General features: G+C 49.0%; 1 protein-coding gene across 2 annotated transcripts; it reads left to right on the top strand.

Annotated features, from left to right (window-relative positions):
• The first annotated feature begins 4,437 nt into the window (after nt 1-4,437).
• On the top strand, nt 4,438-20,797 carry cyb5d1 (cytochrome b5 domain containing 1). Of its 2 annotated transcripts, XM_078208687.1 has the most exons (4): nt 4,439-4,693; nt 12,239-12,315; nt 15,881-16,099; nt 20,420-20,797. In XM_078208687.1, exons 1-4 carry the CDS (start codon nt 4,534-4,536, stop codon nt 20,648-20,650), a joined length of 687 nt encoding a protein of 228 aa, XP_078064813.1. In that variant the 5' UTR covers nt 4,439-4,533; the 3' UTR covers nt 20,651-20,797. The 2 variants fall into 2 exon arrangements, with proteins under 2 accessions (XP_078064812.1, XP_078064813.1); XM_078208686.1 differs by lacking the exon at nt 15,881-16,099 and having other exon boundaries at nt 4,438-4,693.
• Nucleotides 20,798-21,158: the final 361 nt, after the last annotated feature.

Here is a 21,158-nt window from a genome sequence, read left to right as displayed (position 1 = left end):
CTCTCGATGGCGGTTTCTCTCTCTCTCTCCTGTACCTATCTCTCTCTCCTCTTCCTGTACTATCTCTCTCTCTCTCTCCTGTACCTATCTCTCTCTCTCTCATCCTCCTTACCTCTCTCTCTCTCTCTCCTGTACCTATCTCTCTCTCTCCTCTATCTCTTCTCTCTCTCCTGTACCTATCTCTCTCTCTCCTGTACCTATCTCTCTCTCTCCCTGTACCTATTCTCTCTCTCTCCTGTACCTATCTCTCTCTCTCTCTCTTTTACCTCTTTCTCTCTCTCTCTCCTGTACCTATCTCTCTTTTACCTCTTCTCTCTCTCTCTCCTGTACCTATCTCTCTCTCTCTCTCCTGTACCTATCTCTCTCTCTCTCCTGTACCTATCTCTCTCTCTCCTGTACCTATCTCTCTCTCTCTCTCTCCTGTACCTATCCTCTCTCTCTCTCTCTCCTGTACCTATCTCTCTCTCTCTCCTGTACCTATCTCTCTCTCTCTCCTGTACCTATCTCTCTCTCTCTCTCTCCTGTACCTATCTCTCTCTCTCTCTCTCTGTACCTATCTCTCTCTCTCTCTCTCTCTCTCTCCTGTACCTATCTCTCTCTCTCTCCTGTACCTATCTCTCTCTCTCTCCTGTACCTATCTCTCTCTCTCTCCTGTACCTATCTCTCTCTCTCTCCTGTACCTATCTCTCTCTCTCTCTCCTGTACCTATCTCTCTCTCTCTCCTGTACCTATCTCTCTCTCTCTCCTGTACCTATCTCTCTCTCTCTCTCTCCTGTACCTATCTCTCTCTCTCTCTCCTGTACCTATCTCTCTCTCTCTCTCCTGTACCTATCTCTCTCTCTCCTCTCTCTCCTGTACCTATCTCTCTCTCTCTCTCTCTCCTGTACCTATCTCTCTCTCTCTCTCCTGTACCTATCTCTCTCTCTCTCTCTCCTGTACCTATCTCTCTCTCTCTCTCTCTCCTGTACCTATCTCTCTCTCTCTCTCCTGTACCTATCTCTCTCTCTCTCTCTCTCTCCTGTACCTATCTCTCTCTCTCTCTCTCCTGTACCTATCTCTCTCTCTCTCCTGTACCTATCTCTCTCTCTCTCTCCTGTACCTATCTCTCTCTCTCTCTCCTGTACCTATCTCTCTCTCTCTCTCCTGTACCTATCTCTCTCTCTCTCTCTCCTGTACCTATCTCTCTCTCTCTCTCCTGTACCTATCTCTCTCTCTCTCTCCTGTACCTATCTCTCTCTCTCTCTCTCCTGTACCTATCTCTCTCTCTCTCTCCTGTACCTATCTCTCTCTCTCTCTCCTGTACCTATCTCTCTCTCTCTCTCTCCTGTACCTATCTCTCTCTCTCTCTCCTGTACCTATCTCTCTCTCTCCTGTACCTATCTCTCTCTCTCTCTCTCTCCTGTACCTATCTCTCTCTCTCTCTCTCCTGTACCTATCTCTCTCTCTCTCTCCTGTACCTATCTCTCTCTCTCTCTCTCTCCTGTACCTATCTCTCTCTCTCTCTCTCTCCTGTACCTATCTCTCTCTCTCTCTCTCCTGTACCTATCTCTCTCTCTCTCTCTGTACCTATCTTTCTCTCTCTCTCTCTCCTGTACCTATCTCTCTCTCTCTCTCTCTCTCTCTCCTGTACCTATCTCTCTCTCTCTCTCTCTCCTGTACCTATCTCTCTCTCTCTCTCTCTCTCCTGTACCTATCTCTCTCTCTCCTGTACCTATCTCTCTCTCTCCTGTACCTATCTCTCTCTCTCTCTCCTGTACCTATCTCTCTCTCTCTCCTGTACCTATCTCTCTCTCTCTCCTGTACCTATCTCTCTCTCTCTCTCCTGTACCTATCTCTCTCTCTCTCTCTCCTGTACCTATCTCTCTCTCTCTCTCCTGTACCTATCTCTCTCTCTCTCTCCTGTACCTATCTCTCTCTCTCTCTCTCTCCTGTACCTATCTCTCTCTCTCTCTCTCCTGTACCTATCTCTCTCTCTCTCTCTCCTGTACCTATCTCTCTCTCTCTCTCTCCTGTACCTATCTCTCTCTCTCTCTCCTGTACCTATCTCTCTCTCTCTCTCTCCTGTACCTATCTCTCTCTCTCTCTCCTGTACCTATCTCTCTCTCTCTCTCTCCTGTACCTATCTCTCTCTCTCTCTCTCCTGTACCTATCTCTCTCTCTCTCTCCTGTACCTATCTCTCTCTCTCTCTCTCCTGTACCTATCTCTCTCTCTCTCCTGTACCTATCTCTCTCTCTCTCTCTCTCTCCTGTACCTCTCTCTCTCTCTCTCTCTCTCCTGTACCTATCTCTCTCTCTCTCTCCTGTACCTATCTCTCTCTCTCTCCTGTACCTATCTCTCTCTCTCTCCTGTACCTATCTCTCTCTCTCTCCTGTACCTATCTCTCTCTCTCTCTCTCCTGTACCTATCTCTCTCTCTCTCTCTCCTGTACCTATCTCTCTCTCTCTCTCTCCTGTACCTATCTCTCTCTCTCTCTCTCCTGTACCTATCTCTCTCTCTCCTGTACCTATCTCTCTCTCTCTCTCTCCTGTACCTATCTCTCTCTCTCTCTCCTGTACCTATCTCTCTCTCTCTCTCCTGTACCTATCTCTCTCTCTCTCTCCTGTACCTATCTCTCTCTCTCTCTCTCCTGTACCTATCTCTCTCTCTCTCTCCTGTACCTATCTCTCTCTCTCTCTCCTGTACCTATCTCTCTCTCTCTCTCTCCTGTACCTATCTCTCTCTCTCTCTCCTGTACCTATCTCTCTCTCTCTCTCTCCTGTACCTATCTCTCTCTCTCTCTCCTGTACCTATCTCTCTCTCTCTCTCCTGTACCTATCTCTCTCTCTCTCTCTCCTGTACCTATCTCTCTCTCTCTCTCCTGTACCTATCTCTCTCTCTCTCCTGTACCTATCTCTCTCTCTCTCCTGTACCTATCTCTCTCTCTCTCCTGTACCTATCTCTCTCTCTCTCTCTCTCTCCTGTACCTATCTCTCTCTCTCTCTCCTGTACCTATCTCTCTCTCTCCTGTACCTATCTCTCTCTCTCTCTCTCCTGTACCTATCTCTCTCTCTCTCTCCTGTACCTATCTCTCTCTCTCTCTCTCCTGTACCTATCTCTCTCTCCTGTACCTATCTCTCTCTCTCTCTCTCTCCTGTACCTATCTCTCTCTCTCTCTCCTGTACCTATCTCTCTCTCTCTCTCCTGTACCTATCTCCCTCTCTCTCCTGTACCTATCTCTCTCTCTCTCCTGTACCTATCTCTCTCTCTCTCCTGTACCTATCTCTCTCTCTCTCTCCTGTACCTATCTCTCTCTCTCTCTCTCCTGTACCTATCTCTCTCTCTCTCTCCTGTACCTATCTCTCTCTCTCTCCTGTACCTATCTCTCTCTCTCCTGTACCTATCTCTCTCTCTCTCCTGTACCTATCTCTCTCTCTCTCTCTCCTGTACCTATCTCTCTCTCTCTCTCCTGTACCTATCTCTCTCTCTCTCTCTCCTGTACCTATCTCTCTCTCTCTCCTGTACCTATCTCTCTCTCTCTCTCCTGTACCTATCTCTCTCTCTCTCTCCTGTACCTATCTCTCTCTCTCTCTCCTGTACCTATCTCTCTCTCTCTCTCCTGTACCTATCTCTCTCTCTCCTGTACCTATCTCTCTCTCTCTCCTGTACCTATCTCTCTCTCTCTCCTGTACCTATCTCTCTCTCTCTCCTGTACCTATCTCTCTCTCTCTCCTGTACCTATCTCTCTCTCTCTCTCTCTCTCTCCTGTACCTATCTCTCTCTCTCTCTCCTGTACCTATCTCTCTCTCTCTCTCTCCTGTACCTATCTCTCTCTCTCTCTCCTGTACCTATCTCTCTCTCTCTCTCCTGTACCTATCTCTCTCTCTCTCTCCTGTACCTATCTCTCTCTCTCTCTCCTGTACCTATCTCTCTCTCTCTCTCCTGTACCTATCTCTCTCTCTCTCTCCTGTACCTATCTCTCTCTCTCTCTTTTACCTCTTTCTCTCTCTCCTCCAATGGCGGATCCGCCATCTTGGCGCCAGTTGGACTGTGGTGGAGAGAGACACAGGGGAAACCCCGGCTCGCGCGGCCGGGCAGGGGGCGGGTGAAGGGAAAAGGGGGAAACGATCACTAAACGCTGCCGCCGAATGAATAAAAAATAAATTAAAAGCGGCCGAGTTTCAGCGACTGAAGTAAAAGTGGACGGCCGCGCGCGGCCTGCTGGGAATTGTAGTTCCAGACACCGGATGTTGTAGTTCTCGGGACCGGGAAGCGTCACTCGGAGGACCATGAGACGTCACTGGGATAACCGAACGACGTCACTCGGAGGACCGGGCGATGTTACTCGAAGGATCTGTACCCGTCACTCATAGGACTGGTGACACGTCACTCGGAGGGCGGAGCAACGTCAGCGGGAGGATCAGGCCGCGTCACTCGGAGGACCGACCGACGTCGCTTGGAGGACCCGGTCAACGTCACTCGGAGGACCTCCTCCGGCAGCCATTTCCTCTCGCTGTCCTCCTTCCCCCCGCCCCAAGCCCGGGTAGGCGGTTGCCATGGCGACGCCGAGCGAGGTGGACCGGGCCACCGCGACCATGCTGCACTCCCGCTACTACAGCAGCCGGGAGGTGGCCGCCCACAACAGCGTGGACGACCTGTGGGTGTCCTTCCTGGGCAAGGTCTATGACCTGACCCCCCTGGCGGAGCAGTTTACAGGTAAACTGCCCCGGGGGTGGGGGTGGGGGTGGGGGGGGAAATCAAACAACAGCAAAGCTGCATTGCTATAGCACCTGGTACACTGCATTCATCAATTGTTCTGCTGTTAATACATTCTGTTCTCCTGCCTTTCTGCTGCTATTAGCACCGTCTGTCACTCTTGATTTGATTTATTATTGTCCCATGTATTGGGATACAGTGAAAAGTATTGTTTCTTGCGCGCTATACAGACAAAGCATACCGTTCATAGAGTACATAGGGGAGAAGGATTTGATTTATTATTGTCCCATGTATTGGGATACAGTGAAAAGTATTGTTTCTTGCGCGCTATACAGACAAAGCATACCGTTCATAGAGTACACAGGGGAGAAGGATTTGATTTATTATTGTCACGTGTATTGGGATACAGTGAAAAGTATTGTTTCTTGCGCGCTATACAGACAAAGCATACCGTTCATAGAGTACATAGGGGAGAAGGATTTGATTTATTATTGTCACGTGTATTGGGATACAGTGAAAAGTATTGTTTCTTGCGCGCTATACAGACAAAGCATACCGTTCATAGAGAAGGAAAGGAGAGGGTGCAGAATGTAGTGTTACAGTCATAGCTAGGGTGTAGAGAAAGATCAACTTAATGCGAGGTCGGTCCATTCAAAAGTCTGACAGCAGCAGGGAAGAAGCTGTTCCTGAGTCGGTTGGTACGTGACCTCAGACTTTTGTATCTTTTTCCCGACGGAAGATGGATTTGATTAGATTTATTATTGTCACATGTATTGGGATACCGATAAAAGTATTTTCACTGTATCCCAATACACGTGGGGTGGCACAGTGGTTAGCGCTACTCTCTCACAGCTCCAGGGACCTGGGTTCGATTCCCGGTTCGGGTCACTGTCTGTGTGGAGTCTGCACGTTCTCCCCGTGTCTGTGTGGGTTTCCTCCGGGTGCTCCGGTTTCCTCCCACAGTCCAAAGATGTGCGGGTTAGGTTGATTGGCCATGCTAAAATTTCCCCTTAGTGTCCTGAGATGCGTAGGTTAGAGGGATTAGTGGGTAAAATATGTAGGGATATGGGGGTAGGGTCTGGGTGTGATTGTGGTCGGTGCAGACTCGATGGGCCGAATGGCCTCCTTCTGTACTGTAGGGATTCTATGATTCTATTGTTTCTTGCGTGCTATACAGACAAACCATACCGTTCATAGAGTACATAGGGGTGAAGGATTTGATTTATTATTGTCACATGTATTGGGATACAGTGAAAAGTATTGTTCCTTGCGCTCTATACAGACAAAGCATACCGTTCATAGAGAAGGAAAGGAGAGAGTGCGGAATGTAGTGTTACAGTCATAGCTAGGGTGTAGAGAAAGATCAACTTAATGCGAGGTGGGTCCATTCAAAAGTCTGACGGCAGCAGGGAAGAAGCTGTTCTTGGGTCGGTTGGTACGTGACCTCAGACTTTTGTTTCCTCTTTCCTGACGGAAGATGGATTTGATTTGATTTATTATTGTCACCTGTATTGGGATAGAGTGAAAAGTATTGTTTCTTGTGCAGCTATACAGACAAAGCATACCGTTCATAGAGTGCATCGGGGCGTCACAATGGCACAGTGGTTACTCGATTCCCGGCTTGGGTCACTGTCTGTGCGGAGTCTGCACGTTCTCCCCATGTCTGCGTGGGTTTCCTCCGGGTGGTCCAGTTTCCTCCCTCTGTGTATCCAAACAGGCAAGACTGTTCTCTTCCTGTGGGGGAGCACTTCAGCGGTCACGGGCATTCAGCCTCTGATCTTCAGGTAAGCGTTCTCCAAGGCGGCCTTCACGACACACGACAGCGCAGAATCGCTGAGCAGAAACTGATAGCCAAGTTCCGCACACATGAGGACGGCCTAAACCGGGATGTTGGATTTATGTCACATTATCAGTAACCCCCACAGTTTGCCTCCTGGACTTGCAGAATCTCACTGACTGTCCTGTCTGGAGACAATACACATCTCTTTAACCTGTGCTTAATGCTCCCTCCACCCACATTGTCTGTATCTTTCAGATCTGGTTGGTTGTAGGGATTCGCATTCTAATCAGTATTCTGTAACTTGATTTTGTGTCTCTGTGCCCTGTTTGAGAGCAGGTTTCCCCTCCATCTGACGAAGGAGCAGTGCTCCGAAAGCTAATGGTATTTGCTACCAAATAAACCTGTTGGACTTTAACCTGGTGTTGTTAAAACTCTTACTGTATCCAAACAGGCGCCAGAGTGGGGCGACTGGAGGATTTTCACAATAACTTAATCGCAGAGTTAATGTAAGCCTACTTGCGACAATAATAAATAAACTTCAAAACAAACTCCACAGAGTACCGACACAGCACCACCTCCCCATCATTTACCCATCAACCAACATTGCTAAAGCCGATTGGATTAGACAGGGTGGATTCAGAAAGAATGTTCCCGATGGTGGGGGGAGTCCAGAACTAGGGGGTCATAGTTTGAGGATAAGGGGTAAACCTTTTAGAACTGAGGTGAGGAGAAATTTCTTCACCCAGAGGGCGGTGAATGTGTGGAATTCACTCCCACAGAAAGTAGTTGAGGCCAAAACGTTGTGTGTGATTTCAAGAAGAAATAAGATATCGCTCTTGGGGTGAAAGGGATTGAGGGATATGGGGGGAAGGGGATCGGGACATTGAATTTGATCAGCCCATGATCATCATGAATGGTGTAACAGCCTCGAAGGGCCGAATGGCCTCCTCCTGCTTCAAGTTTCTATGTTTTCCCTACCACGATCACGTTTCTGTTTGTGGGATTCTGCTGTGTGCAGACGGGTTGCCACGTTTCGCTTCTCACAACAGTGGCAAAAACTATTTGATTTGGCTGCAGAGTGCTTCGAGGTGCCGAGTCGCTGTTGTAAGATAAGAACATAAGAAATAGGAGCGGGAGTCGGCCATCTAGCCCCTCGAGCCTGCCCCGCCATTCAATAAGATCATGGCTGATCTGACGTGGATCAGTACCACTTACCCGCCTGATCCCCATAACCCTTAATTCCCTTACCGATCAGGAATCCATCCATCCGCGCTTTAAACATATTCAGCGAGGTAGCCTCCACCGCCTCAGTGGGCAGAGAATTCCAGAGATTCACCACCCTCTGGGAGAAGAAGTTCCTCCTCAACTCTGTCTTAAACCGACCCCCCTTTATTTTGAGGCTGTGTCCTCTAGTTTTAACTTCCTTACTAAGTGGAAAGAATCTCTCCGCCTCCACCCTATCCAGCCCCCGCATTATCTTATAAGTCTCCATAAGATCCCCCCTCATCCTTCTAAACTCCAACGAGTACAAACCCAATCTCCTCAGCCTCTCCTCATAATCCAAACCCCTCATCTCCGGTATCAACCTGGTGAACCTTCTCTGCACTCCCTCCAATGCCAATATATCCTTCCTCATATAAGGGGACCAATACTGCACACAGTATTCCAGCTGCGGCCTCACCAATGCCCTGTACAGGTGCATCAAGACATCCCTGCTTTTATATTCTATCCCCCTCGCAATATAGGCCAACATCCCATTTGCCTTCTTGATCACCTGTTGTACCTGCAGACTGGGCTTTTGCGTCTCATGCACAAGGACCCCCAGGTCCCTTTGCACGGTAGCATGTTTTAATTTGTTTCCATTGAGATAGTAATCCCATTTGTTATTATTTCCTCCAAAGTGTATAACCTCGCATTTCTCAACGTTATACTCCATTTGCCATATCCTCGCCCACTCACTCAGCCTGTCCAAATCTCTCTGCAGATCTTCTCCGTCCTCCACACGATTCACTTTTCCACTTATCTTTGTGTCGTCTGCAAACTTCGTTACCCTACACTCCGTCCCCTCCTCCGGATCATCTATATAAATGGTAAACAGTTGCGGCCCGAGTACCGATCCCTTCCTCCAACCGGAAAAACACCCATTTATTCCGACTCTTTGCTTCCTGTCGGATAGCCAGTCCCCAATCCACTTTAACACACTACCCCCAACTCCGTGTGCCCTAATCTTCTTCAGCAGCCTTTTATGGGGCACCTTATCAAACGCCTTTTGGAAATCCAAAAACACCGCATCCACCGGTTCTCCTCCATCAACCGCCCTAGTCACATCTTCATAAAAATCCAACATGTTCGTCAAGCACGACTTTCCCCTCATGAATCCATGCTGCGTCTGATTGATCGAACCATTTCTATCCAGATGCCCTGCTATCTCCTCTTTAATAATGGATTCCAGCATTTTCCCTACTACAGACGTTAAGCTGACCGGCCTATAGTTACCCGCCTTTTGTCTCCTTCCTTTTTTAAACAGCGGCGTAACATTAGCCGTTTTCCAATCAACCGGCACTACCCCAGAATGCAACGAGTTTTGATAAATAATCACTAACGCATCCACTATTACCTCTGACATTTCTTTCAATACCCTGGGATGCATTCCATCCGGACCCGGGGACTTGTCCACCTTCAGTCCCATTAGTCTACCCAGCACTGCCTCTCTGGTAACATTAATCGTATTAAGTATTTCTCCTGCTGCCAACCCTCTATCGTTAATATTTGGCAAACTATTTGTGTCCTCCACCGTGAAGACCGACACAAAAAACTTATTTAAAGACTCAGCCATATCCTCATTTCCCACTATTAACTCCCCCCTCTCGTCCTCCAAGGGTCCAACATTCACTCTAGCCACTCTATTCCTTTTTATATATTTATAAAAACTTTTACTATCATTTTTTATATTAATTGCTAGCCTAGCTTCATAGTCTATCCTTCCTTTCTTTATCGCTTTCTTAGTCTCTCTTTGTTGTTTCTTAAATTTTTCCCAATCACTTGTTTCTCCACTATTTTTGGCCACTCTGTACGCAGCTGTTTTTATTTTAATACTCTCCTTTATTTCCTTCGTTATCCACGGCTGGTTCTCCCTTTTCTTACAATCCTTGTTTTTTGCTGGAATATATTTTTGCTGAGAACTGAAAAGGATCTCCTTAAAAATCCTCCACTGTTCCTCAGCTATCCTACCTGCCAGCCTGCTCTCCCAGTCTACCTTAGCCAATTCATCCCTCATCCTATCATATTTCCCTCTGTTCAAACAGAGGACACTGGTTTGAGACCAAACTTTCTCCTCTTCCATCTGAATCAGAAATTCGACCATATTGTGGTCACTAGACCCAAGAGGGTCCTTCACAATAAGATCCTTAATTCTACCTACCTGCCAGATGAATTCCAGCGTCCCTTTTTGCGATGACTTCCAGATCTTGGCATCTTCCTTCTCCTGCAGACTTGGAATCTTTTCTCTGATGCTTCCGTGCCTGGCTTCTGAATTGGTAAGAAGTCTCACAACACCAGATTAAAGTCCCAACAGGTTTATTTGGCAGCAAAAGCCACTAGCTTTCGGAGCGTTGCCCCTTCGTCAGGTGAGTGGGAGTTCTAACTCCGAAAGCTAGTGGCTTTTGCTACCAAATAAACCTGTTGGACTTTAACCTGGTCATAGAAATCATAGAAACCCTACAGTGCAGAAGGAGGCCATTCGGCCCATCGAGTCTACACCGACCACAATCCCACCCAGGCCCTACCCCCACATATTTTACCCACTAATCCCATAACTACGCATCCCAGGACTCTAAGGGGCAATTTTTTAAACCTGGCCAATCAACCTAACCCGCACATCTTTGGACTGTGGGAGGAAACCGGAGCACCCGGAGGAAACCCATGCAGACACGAGGAGAATGTGCAAACTCCACACAGACAGTGACCCGAACCGGGAATCGAACCCGGGACCCTGGAGCTGTGAAGCAGCAGTGCTAACCACTGTGTTACCGTGCCGCCGTGGTGTTGTGAGACGACTTACTGTGTTTACCCCAGTCCAACGCCGGCATCTCCACATTCAGAATTGGTGACAGGGAAGGTGTCTAACTCATAGAATCACAGAGTAGAACAGTAGGAAGCCATTTGGCCCATCGAGTCTGCACTGACCACAATCCCACCCAGGCCGTATCTCCATAACCCCTCGCATTTACCCTTGCTAGTCCCCCGACACTAAGGGACAATTTAACCTGGCCAATCCACCTAACCAGCACAAGTTTTGGACTGTGGGAGGAAACCGGAGCACCCGGAGGAAACCCACGCAGACACGGGGGGGAGAACGTGCAGACTCCGCACAGACAGTGCCCTGAGGCCGGGGATCGAACCCGGGTTCCCAGCGCTGTGAGGCAGCAGCGCTAACCACTGAACAACTCCCATCCACCACCACTCTCCTCCACCTGGCTGAACTCATTCTCTCTCTCAACAGCTTCTCCTTTAGCTCATTCCACTTTCTCCAAATCAAAGGAGTAGCAATGGGTACCGCATGGGTCCGAGCTACGCTTGTCTTTTTAAAAATGGGGTATGTGGAATATTCCTTCTTCCAGGCCTACTCTGGTTCTCTCCCTACAACTCCTTTACCGGTACATCAATGACTATTTTGGTGCTGCTTCATGCTCTCGTCCAGACCTTGAAAAATTCGTCAACTTCGCATCCAGTTTCCACCCCTCCATCGCCTTCATCTGGTCCATCTCAGACACTTCTCTTCCCTTCCTTGACCTTTCTGCCTCCATTAGATTGTCATTGACTTCTGGAAGCGTAAAGGAGAACATGCTCCTGTCTACATCAACGGGGACAAAGTAGAAAGGGTCGAGAGCTTCAAGTTTTTAAATGACCAGATCATCAACAACCTGTCCTGGTCCCCCCCATGCCGACACTATAGTTAAGAAAGCCCCACCAACACCTCTACTTTCTCAGAAGACTAAGGAAATTTGGCATGTCCACTACGACTCTCACCAACTTTTACAGATGCACCATAGAAAGCATTCTTTCTGGTTGTATCACAGCTTGGTCTGGGCTCCTGCTCTGCCGCAAGGAACTACAAAATGTCATGAATGTAGCCCAATCCATCACGCAAACCACCCTCCTATCCATTGACTCTGTCTACACTTCCCGCTGCCTCGGGGAAAAGCAGCCAGCACAATAAAGGACCCCACGCACCCCGGACATTCTCTCTTCCACCTTCTTCTGTCGGGAAAAAGATATAAAAGTCTGAGGTCACGTACCAACCCGACTCAAGAACAGCTTCTTCCCTGCTGCTGTCAGACTTTTGAATGGACCTACCTCACATTAAGTTGATCTTTCTCTACACCCTAGCTATGACTGTAACACTACATTCTGCACTCTCTCCTTTCCTTCTCTATGAACGGTATGCTTTGTATAGCGTGCAAGAAACAATACTTTTCACTGTATCCCAATACATGTGACAATAATAAATCAAATCAAATCAATAGACTATCTACCAATTTAAAAAATGGACAAAGGATCATCTGGACTTGAAACGTCAGCTTTCTCCTCTCCTTACAGACGCTGCCAGACCTGCTGAGATTTTCCAGCCGTTTCTCTCTTTGAGTGCTATCCACCGTGCTGCCCAACCAGCCCTTTGTGGAAGACGCAGATGGAATTTGGGATCTTTGGTTGTGTCCCCTGTCTGGACTGATTCTGTTCTCTCTCTCTCTCTCGTTCTCATCCAGGTGACATTCTGCTCAGGCCCGTTTTAGAGGCAGCGGGACAGGACATCAGCCACTGGTTTGATGAGGAACGGAAAGATGTAAGTACGGGACCTCAGGGGGACCGGAGGTCGGAGTAGGAGTTGACCATTCGGCCCGTCGAGCTTGCCCCACCATTCAGTCCGACCGCGGCTGGTCTTGGGCTGCACCTCCAATTTCTCAGCTCTGAGGCGGAGTCACAGGGACTGGAAACACAGAAAATGGGAGCAGGAGGAGGCCATTCGGCCCTTCGAGCCTGCCCCACCATTCAATGTGATCAAGGTGCACTTTCGGTATCTCATTCCCGCTTTCTCTCCACACCCCCTTGATCTCTTTAGCCACAAGAGGAGGCTCCCTTTTGAACATATCTAACGAAGTGGCCCCTAGGGGCGGCACAGTGTGTAGCGTTGCTGCCTCACAGCACCAGGGACCCGGGTTCGATTCCCGGCTCGGGTCACTGTCTGTGCGGAGTCTGCACGTTCTCCCCGTGTCTGCCTGGGTTTCCTCCGGGTGCTCCGGTTTCATAGAACATAGAAAAACTACAGCACAAACAGGCCCTTCGGCCCACAAGTTGCGCCGGTCATGTCCCTACCTACCTAGGCTTATATATAGGCTTACCTATAACCCTCAATCCTATTAAGTCCCATGTACTCATCCAGAAGTCTCTTAAAAGACCCTATCGAGTTTGCCTCCACCACCACTGACGGCAGCCGATTCCACTCACCCACCACCCTCTGAGTGAAAAACTTACCCCTGACACCTCCTCTGTACCTACCCCCAGCACCTTAAACCTGTGTCCTCTCATAGCAGCCATTTCAGCCCTGGGAAAAAGCCTCTGAGAATCCACCCGACCTATACCTCTCAACATCTTATACACCTCTATCAGGTCACCTCTCATCCTACGTCTCTCCAAGGAGAAAAGACCAAGCTCCCTCAGCCTATCCACATAAGGCATGCCACTCAATCCAGGCAACATCCTTGTAAATCTCCTCTGCACCCTTTCAATCATTTCCACATCCTTCCTGTAATGAGGTGACCAGAACTGAGCACAGTACTCCAAGTGGGGTCTGACGAGGGTCTTATATAGCTGCATCATTATCTCCCAACTCCTAAACTCAATGCCTCAGTTTCCTCCCACAGTCTGAAAGACGTGCTGGTTAGGGTGCATTGGCCGTGCTAAATTCTCCCTCAGTGTTACCCAAACAGGCGTCGGAGTGTGGTGATTAGGGGATTTTCACAGTAACTTCATTGCAGTGTTAATGTAAGCCGACTTGTGACACTAATAAATAAACCTTAAACCAACAGCTTTCTGTGGTAGAGAATACCACAGGTTCACAACTCTCCGAGTGAAGAAGTTCTTCCTCATCTCAATCCTGAATGGTTTACCCCTTATTCTTAGACTGCGACCCCCTAGTTCTGGACTTCCCCAACATTGGGAACATTCTTCCCGCATCTAGCCTGTCCAGTCCCATCAGCCTCTCTCCTCTCCCCGCAGATGCTGCCAGACCTGCTGTGTTTTTCCAGTTGAGTGTGTGGGCGTCTGCATGGCCGATGCAGTATAATGTGGATAAATGTGAGGTTATCCACTTTGGTAGCAATAACAGGAAGGCAGATGGTTACTTGAATGGATGTAAATTGAGGGAAGTGGATACTCAACGAGACCTTGGAGTCCCCGTGTATCAGTCGCTGAGAGTAAGCGTGCAGGTACAGCAGGCAGTGAAGAAGGCAAATGGTATGTTGGCCTTCATAGTGAGAGGATTGGAGTATCGGGATAGGGATGTTTTGCTGCAATTGTACAGGGCATTGGTGAGGCCACGCCTGGAGTATTGGGTGCAGTTTTGGTGTCCTTATCTGAGGAAGGATGTCCTTGCTACAGAGGGAGCGCAGCGAAGGTTTACCAGGCTGATTCCTGGGATGGCAGGTCTGTCATATGAGGAGAGACTAAGTCGGTTAGGATTATATTCACTGGAGTTTGGAAGAGTGAGAGGGGATCTCATAGAAACTTATAAAATTCTAACAGGATTAGACAGGGTAGATTCAGAAAGAATGTTCCCAATGGTGGGGGAGTCCAGAACTAGGGGGTCATAGTTTGAGGATAAGGGGTAAACCTTTTAGAACTGAGGTGAGGAGAAATTTCTTCACCCAGAGGGTGGTGAATGTGTGGAATTCACTCCCACAGAAAGTAGTTGAGGCCAAAACATTGTGTGATTTCAAGAAGAAATTCGATATAGCTCTTGGGGCTAAAGGGATCGAGGGATATGGGGGGAAGGGGGGGATTAGGAAATTGAATTTGATGATCAGCCATCATCAAAATGAATGGCGGAGCAGGCTCGAAGGCCGAATGGCCTCCTCCTGCTTCTAGTTTCTATGTTTCTATCTACAACCTTCTGGGGAAGAGAATTCCAAAGATTCACAAACCTATGAGTGAAGAAATCTCTCTGCATCTCAGTCCAAAATGATCAGCCCCCATATTCTGAGCTGATCCTCCTGTTCTAGATTCCCCGGCCAGTCTCGCGAGGGACTAGATTTCCCACCACTTACCATTCCATCTTAAAGGTGGCACAGTGGTTAGCACTGCTGCTTCACAGCGCCGGGGACCCGGGTTCGATTCCCGGCTCGGGTCACTGTCTGTGTGGAGTCTGCACATTCTCCCCGTGTCTGCGTGGGTTTCCTCCGGGTGCTCCGGTTTCCTCCCACAGTCCAAAGATGTGTAGCTGGATTGGCCATGCTAAATTGCCCCTTAGTGTCCAAAGATGTGTAGGTTAGGTGGATTGGCCACGCTAAATTGCCCCTTAGTGTCCAAAGATGTGTAGGTTAGGTGGATTGGCCATGCTAAATTGTCCCTTAGTGTCCAAAGATGTGCAGGTTAGGTGGATTGGCCATGCTAAATTTCCCCTTAGTGTCCAAAGATGTGCAGGTTAGGTGGATTGGCCATGCTAAATTGCCCCTTAGTGTCCAAGGATGTGCAGGTTAAGTGGATTGGCCATGCTAAATTTCCCCTTAGTGTCCAAAGATGTGCAGGTTAGGTGGATTAGCCATGCTAAATTGCCCCTTAGTGTCCAAAGATGTGCAGGTTAGGTGGATTGGCCATGCTAAATTGCCCCTTAGTGTCCAAAGATGTGCAGGTTAGGTGGATTGGCCACGCTAAATTGCCCCTTAGTGTCCAAAGATGTGCGGGTTAGGTGGATTGGCCATGTTAAATTGCCCCTTAGTGTCAGGGGGACGAGCAGGGTAATTGCGTGGGGTTATGGGGATAGAGTCTGGGTGGGATTATGGTCGGTGCAGACTCGATGGGCTGAATGGCCTCCTTCTGTTCTGTAGGGATTTTATGAGTCATCTCGATTGGGTAAATGGCACGGGCCATTGACTCAGTCACCTCCTCCTCCATTCACAGTTCCTCAGGATGGAGGGTGACTCTCGTCCGCTCTGATTTGACGGGTTTTGAGATGGCTGAACAGTCCGAGGTGCGGCCCGGCAGGCTGGGCCAGGCGTGGGGTGCTGTGGGTGCCTGTGCGTTCCCTCCGCTGCCGTCGCCCTCCCCTCTGCGCGCTCGCAGCTTCGACGTTTCCCACAGCGACTCCGGCAGAAAACAGAAATCTCTCTTCCTTTCCTCCCTCTCCGACCCAGATACGCATCAAGATTGACCAGCTGACCAATTGCCAAAAGTACCACACGCCCCGTGGTCGCTTTGTGCACGTCCCTCCCCTCTTTCCGATGAGCGATTGGTGCAATGCCTTCGGTGTACCGTGGTGGCAGGATTCAAAATACGAGATTGGACATTTAACAAAGAAAACGAGAGACATTCGCATTATCAACACATTAACAGGCCAAGAACATGTGATCGAGGTACACTGCATTCATCAATTGTTCTCCTGTTAATACATCCTGTTATCCTGCCTTTCTGCTGCTATTAGCACCGTCTGTCACCCTTGATTCGATTTATTATTGTCCCATGTATTGGGATACAGTGAAAAGTATTGTTTCTTGCGCGCTACACAGACAAAGCATACCGTTCATAGAGTACACAGGGGAGAAGGATTTGATTTATTATTGTCACATGTATTGGGATACAGTGAAAAGTATTGTTTCTTGCGCGCTATACAGGCAAAGCATACCGTTCATAGAGTACACAGGGGAGAAGGATTTGATTTATTATTGTCACGTGTATTGGGATACAGTGAAAAGTATTGTTTCTTGCGCGCTATACAGGCAAAGCATACCGTTCATAGAGTACACAGGGGAGAAGGATTTGATTTATTATTGTCACATGTATTGGGATACAGTGAAAAGTATTGTTTCTCGCGCGCTATACAGACAAAGCATACCGTTCATAGAGTACATAGGGGAGAAGGATTTGATTCATTATTGTCACATGTATTGGGATACAGTGAAAAGTATTGTTTCTCGCGCGCTATACAGACAAAGCATACCGTTCATAGAGAAGAAAAGGAGAGGGTGCAGAATGTAGTGTTACAGTCAGAGCTAGGGTGCAGAGAAAGATCAACTTAGTGCGAGGTAGGTCCATTCAAAAGTCTGACAGCAGCAGGGAAGAAGCTGTTCTTGAGTCGGTTGGTTCGTGACCTCGGACTTTTGTATCTTTTTCCCGACGGAAGAAGGTGGAAGAGAGAATGTCCGGGGTGCGTGGGGGGGTCCTTGATTTTGCTGACTGCTTTCCCCGAGGCAGCGGGAAGTGTAGACAGAGTCAATGGATGGGAGGCTGGTTTGCGTGATGGACTGGGCTTCGTTCATGACCTTTTGTAGTTCCTTGCGGTCTTGGGCAGAGCAGGAGCCCAGACCAAGCTGTGATACAACCAGAAAGAATGCTTTCTATGGTGCATCTGTAAAAGTTGGTGAGAGTTGTAGCTGACATGCCAAATTTCCTTAGCTTCCTGAGAAAGTAGAGGCATTGGTGGCTTTCTTAACTATAGTGTCGGCATGGGGGGACCAGGACAGGTTGTTGGTGATCTGGACACCTAAAAGCCTGAAGCTCTCGATCATTTCCACTTCATCCCCTTTGACCTTAATGCTACCGTTAATGCTCCACTTGTCTTATCTGCGTGGCATCTTTGTCAATCTCTCCTTAGCTCTGACCTTCTACCCTGTCTTCAACGATATAATTCATCATATTTCTAAATCCCTTCCATTCTGGACCCGAAACATTAACTCTGTTTCTCTCTCCACAGATGCTGCCAGCCCTGCTGAGTTTGTCCAGCACTTTCAGCTTTTATTTCTGATTTCCAGCATCCGCTTTTATTTTCATATCCCGGTGTTAGTTGCAGAGTTTAGCAGAACGCTGATGGCAGAGCAGGGTGTCACTGTGTCAGGAGTGTGTTGGATTACGGATAAAACATGCTTGCGATGAATAGAGGCAGTAATACGTTTGACAAATAACTGCATTGATCAATGTGTTCGAACATACATCTTCAGAGCCAAGTCTTAAATCCATCAGTTAAAAATCTCTCCAGGAATTAAGAGAGCCCAGTTAGTGTACAGATATCTCCCTCAGAGAGAGAGTGACGGGGGACTGAGAGACACCAGTCAGTGTACAGATATCTCCCTGAGTGAGAGAGAGAGAGGACTGAGAGACACCAGTCAGTCTATAGATATCTCCCTGAGAGAGAGAGAGGGGACTGAGAGACACCAGTCAGTGTACAGATATCTCCCTCAGAGAGAGAGAGGGGAGTGAGAGACACCAGTCAGTGTACAGATATCTCCCTGAGAGAGAGAGAGAGAGAGAGAGGACTGAGAGACACCAGTCAGTGCACAGATATCTCCCTGAGAGAGAGCGAGCGGACTGAGAGACACCAGTCAGTGTACAGATATCTCCCTGAGAAAGAGAGGGGACTGAGAGACACCAGTCAGTGTACAGATATCTCCCTGAGAGAGAGAGGGGACTGAGAGACACCAGTTAGTGTACTGATATCTCCCTGAGAGAGAGAGAGAGAGAGGACTGAGAGACACCAGTCAGTGTACAGATATCTCCCTGAGAGAGTGAGGGGACTGAGAGACACCAGTCAGTGTACAGCTATCTCCCTGAGAGAGAGAGGGGACTGAGAGACACCAGTCAGTGTACAGATATCTCCCTGAGAGAGTGAGGGGACTGAGAGACACCAGTCAGTGTACAGCTATCTCCCTGAGAGAGAGAGGGGACTGAGAGACACCAGTCAGTGTACAGATATCTCCCTGAGAGAGAGAGGGGACTGAGAGGCACCAGTCAGTGTACAGAGATCTCCCTGAGAGAGAGCGAGGGGACAGAGACACCAGTCAGTGTACAGATATCTCCCTGAGAGAGAGGGGACTGAGAGACACTAGTCAGTGTACAGATATCTCCCTGAGAGAGAGAGAGAGGGGACTGAGAGGCACCAGTCAGTGTACAAATATCTCCCTGAGAGAGAGAGAGAGGGGACTGAGAGGCACCAGTCAGTGTACAAATATCTCCCTGAGAGAGAGAGAGAGAGGGGACTGAGAGGCACCAGTCAGTGTACAGATATCCCCCTGAGAGAGAGAGAGAGGGGACTGAGAGGCACCAGTCTGTACAAATATCTCCCTGAGAGAGAGAGAGAGAGAGGGGACTGAGAGACACCGGTCAGTGTACAGCTATCTCCCTGAGAGAGAGAGGGGACTGAGAGGCACCAGTCAGTGTACAGATATCTCCCTGAGAGAGGGAGAGGGGACTGAGAGACACCAGTCAGTGTACAGATATCTCCCTGAGAGAGAGAGGGAGGGAACTGAGACGGAAGTAACGCTGTAATAATCTATAAAGGCTCAAAAGGGATCAGGAGAGAATCTTTTTTCTGTGAGTTCTAATGTAGAAGGTGCATTCAGTGTTAATTTTCTTTGAAACTAGTGATGTTCCCACCGTCTGAGCTGTGGTTGAGATGGTAGCAGCCTTCTCGCCTCACAGTCACAAGGTTCCTGGCTGAAGACCCACTCCAGAACCCAGCACACTGACTCTCCAGGGCCCTACCGAGGGAGTGCTGCACTGTCAGACTCCTTCAGATAAGATGCTTAATGGAGGCTCCTAGCTTCCGGCCAGACTGGGTTGGTATTGTGGAGAACCGGGCCATTTCCTCCGGGATCCTGGCCAACATTCGCCCTTTAATCAATATTGGTGTGCGTGCATGTAAAGCAAGGTGGCACAGCGGGTTAGCACTGCTGCCTCACAGCGCCAGAGACCCGGGTTCGATTCCCGGCTCAGGTCACTGTCTGTGCGGAGTCTGCACGTTCTCCCCCCGTGTCTGCATGGGTTTCCTCCGGGTGCTCCGGTTTCCTCCCACAGTCTGAAAGACGTGCTGGTTAGGGTGCATTGTCCGTGCTAAATTCTCCCTCAGTGTTACCCGGACAGGAGTGTGGCGACTAGGGGATTGAAATCATAGAAACCCTACAGTGCAGAAGGAGGCCATTCGGCCCATCGAGTCTGCACCGACCACAATCCCACCCAGGCCCTACCCCCACATATTTACCCGCTAATCCCTCTAACCTACGCATCCCAGGACTCTAAGGGAAATTTTTAACCTGGCCAATCAACCTAACCCGCACATCTTTGGACTGTCACAGTAACTTCATTGCAGTGTTAATGTAAGCCGACTTGTGACTAATTAATGGCGCTGTGAGGCAGCAGTGCTAACCACCGTGCCACCCAGAGGAGTGTGGGATTTTCGCAGTAACTTCATTGCAGTGTTAATGTGAACCCACCTGTGACACTAATAAATTTTTTAAAAAGGTAGGGGAGTCTAAAACTAGAGGGCATAGGTTTAAGGTGAGAGGGGAGAGATACAAAAGGGTCCAGAGGGGCATTTGTTTCACACACACAGAGGGTGGTGAGTGTCTGGAACTCGCTGCCAGAGGCAGTAGTAGAGGCGGGTACAATTTTGTCTTTTAAAAAGCGTTTAGATGAAGATGGGTAGGGAGGGATATGGGCCAAATGCGGGCAATTGGGATTGGCTTAGGGGGGTTGAAAAAAGAGGCGACATGGACAAATTGGGCCGAAGGGCCTGTTTCCAAACCTCTATAAGTTCAGCGGCTGGAAAGCACGGCTGGGGGGGGGGGGGGGGGGGGGGGAGGCGGGCGTGAAAATTGCAGTCGAGACCAAAGTATTTGCTTGTTTTGTACATCCTGCGTTTGTCCCCCTCTATCTCCCACCACCCCCCCCCCCCAAAATGGCAGGTGTGCGGCGAGGAGGCTGTGAATGACATTCTCGAGCGGTACCTGGACTACAACGCTCACGCGGCCAGCTACACGTGGAAGTACAACGGCGTGCCGCTGCGAATGGACAAGACGCTGGAGGACAACGGCATTGTCGATGAGGATGAGTTATTCTACGAGCTGCAGATGGAGCCTGAGATCTACCGCCAATCTATCCTGCTCTATTTCAACGATGACCTCACAGAACGCTAAACACCTGCCCTCGCCAGAGTGAAGCGTGCGTAACCGACAGCAAATTCCTCCTCTCCCCCCCCCCCCCCCCCCCCCCCCCACCCCACCCCCGCGTCTGAGCTAACTGCACAGATTATTACCGTAATAAAATCAGCTGTTTTTCTTTTGCATTGACTAACTGTCACTGACGGTACAGTCTCCCCTTATCCTTTTGAGCAGTGGGAATAGTATTGGTACACTTCATAGAATCATACAATCCCGACAGTGCAGAAGGGGGCCATTCGGCCCATTGAGCTCACGCCGACCACAGTCCCACCCAGGCCCCATAACACCACGTTTTTACCCTGCTAATCCCCTGACACTGAGGCAATTTAACACGGCCAGTCCACCTAACCTGTACATCTTTGGACACTAAGGGGCAATTTAGCATGGCCAATCCACCTAACCTACACATCTTTGGACACTAAGGGGCAATTTAGCATGGCAAATCCACCTAACCTGCACATCTTTGGACACTAAGGGGCAATTT

Source organism: Mustelus asterias, unplaced genomic scaffold, assembly GCF_964213995.1.
Source record: "Mustelus asterias unplaced genomic scaffold, sMusAst1.hap1.1 HAP1_SCAFFOLD_4205, whole genome shotgun sequence".
NCBI classification, from domain to species: Eukaryota; Metazoa; Chordata; class Chondrichthyes; order Carcharhiniformes; family Triakidae; genus Mustelus; species Mustelus asterias.
Note: the sequence above shows the minus strand (reverse complement) of the source record. Positions and strands in the feature narration are given on the sequence as shown.

What these genes read in the sequence shown, in the direction of transcription:
- cyb5d1 (XM_078208687.1), top strand. Translation starts at nt 4,534, where the DNA reads ATGGCGACGCCGAGCGAGGTGGACCGGGCCACCGCGACCATGCTGCAC. An exon ending in CCTGGCGGAGCAGTTTACAG is followed by an intron (nt 4,694 to 12,238) that starts GTAAACTGCCCC and finishes GTTCTCATCCAG; the next exon opens with GTGACATTCTGCTCAGGCCC. An exon ending in TTGATGAGGAACGGAAAGAT is followed by an intron (nt 12,316 to 15,880) that starts GTAAGTACGGGA and finishes TCTCCGACCCAG; the next exon opens with ATACGCATCAAGATTGACCA.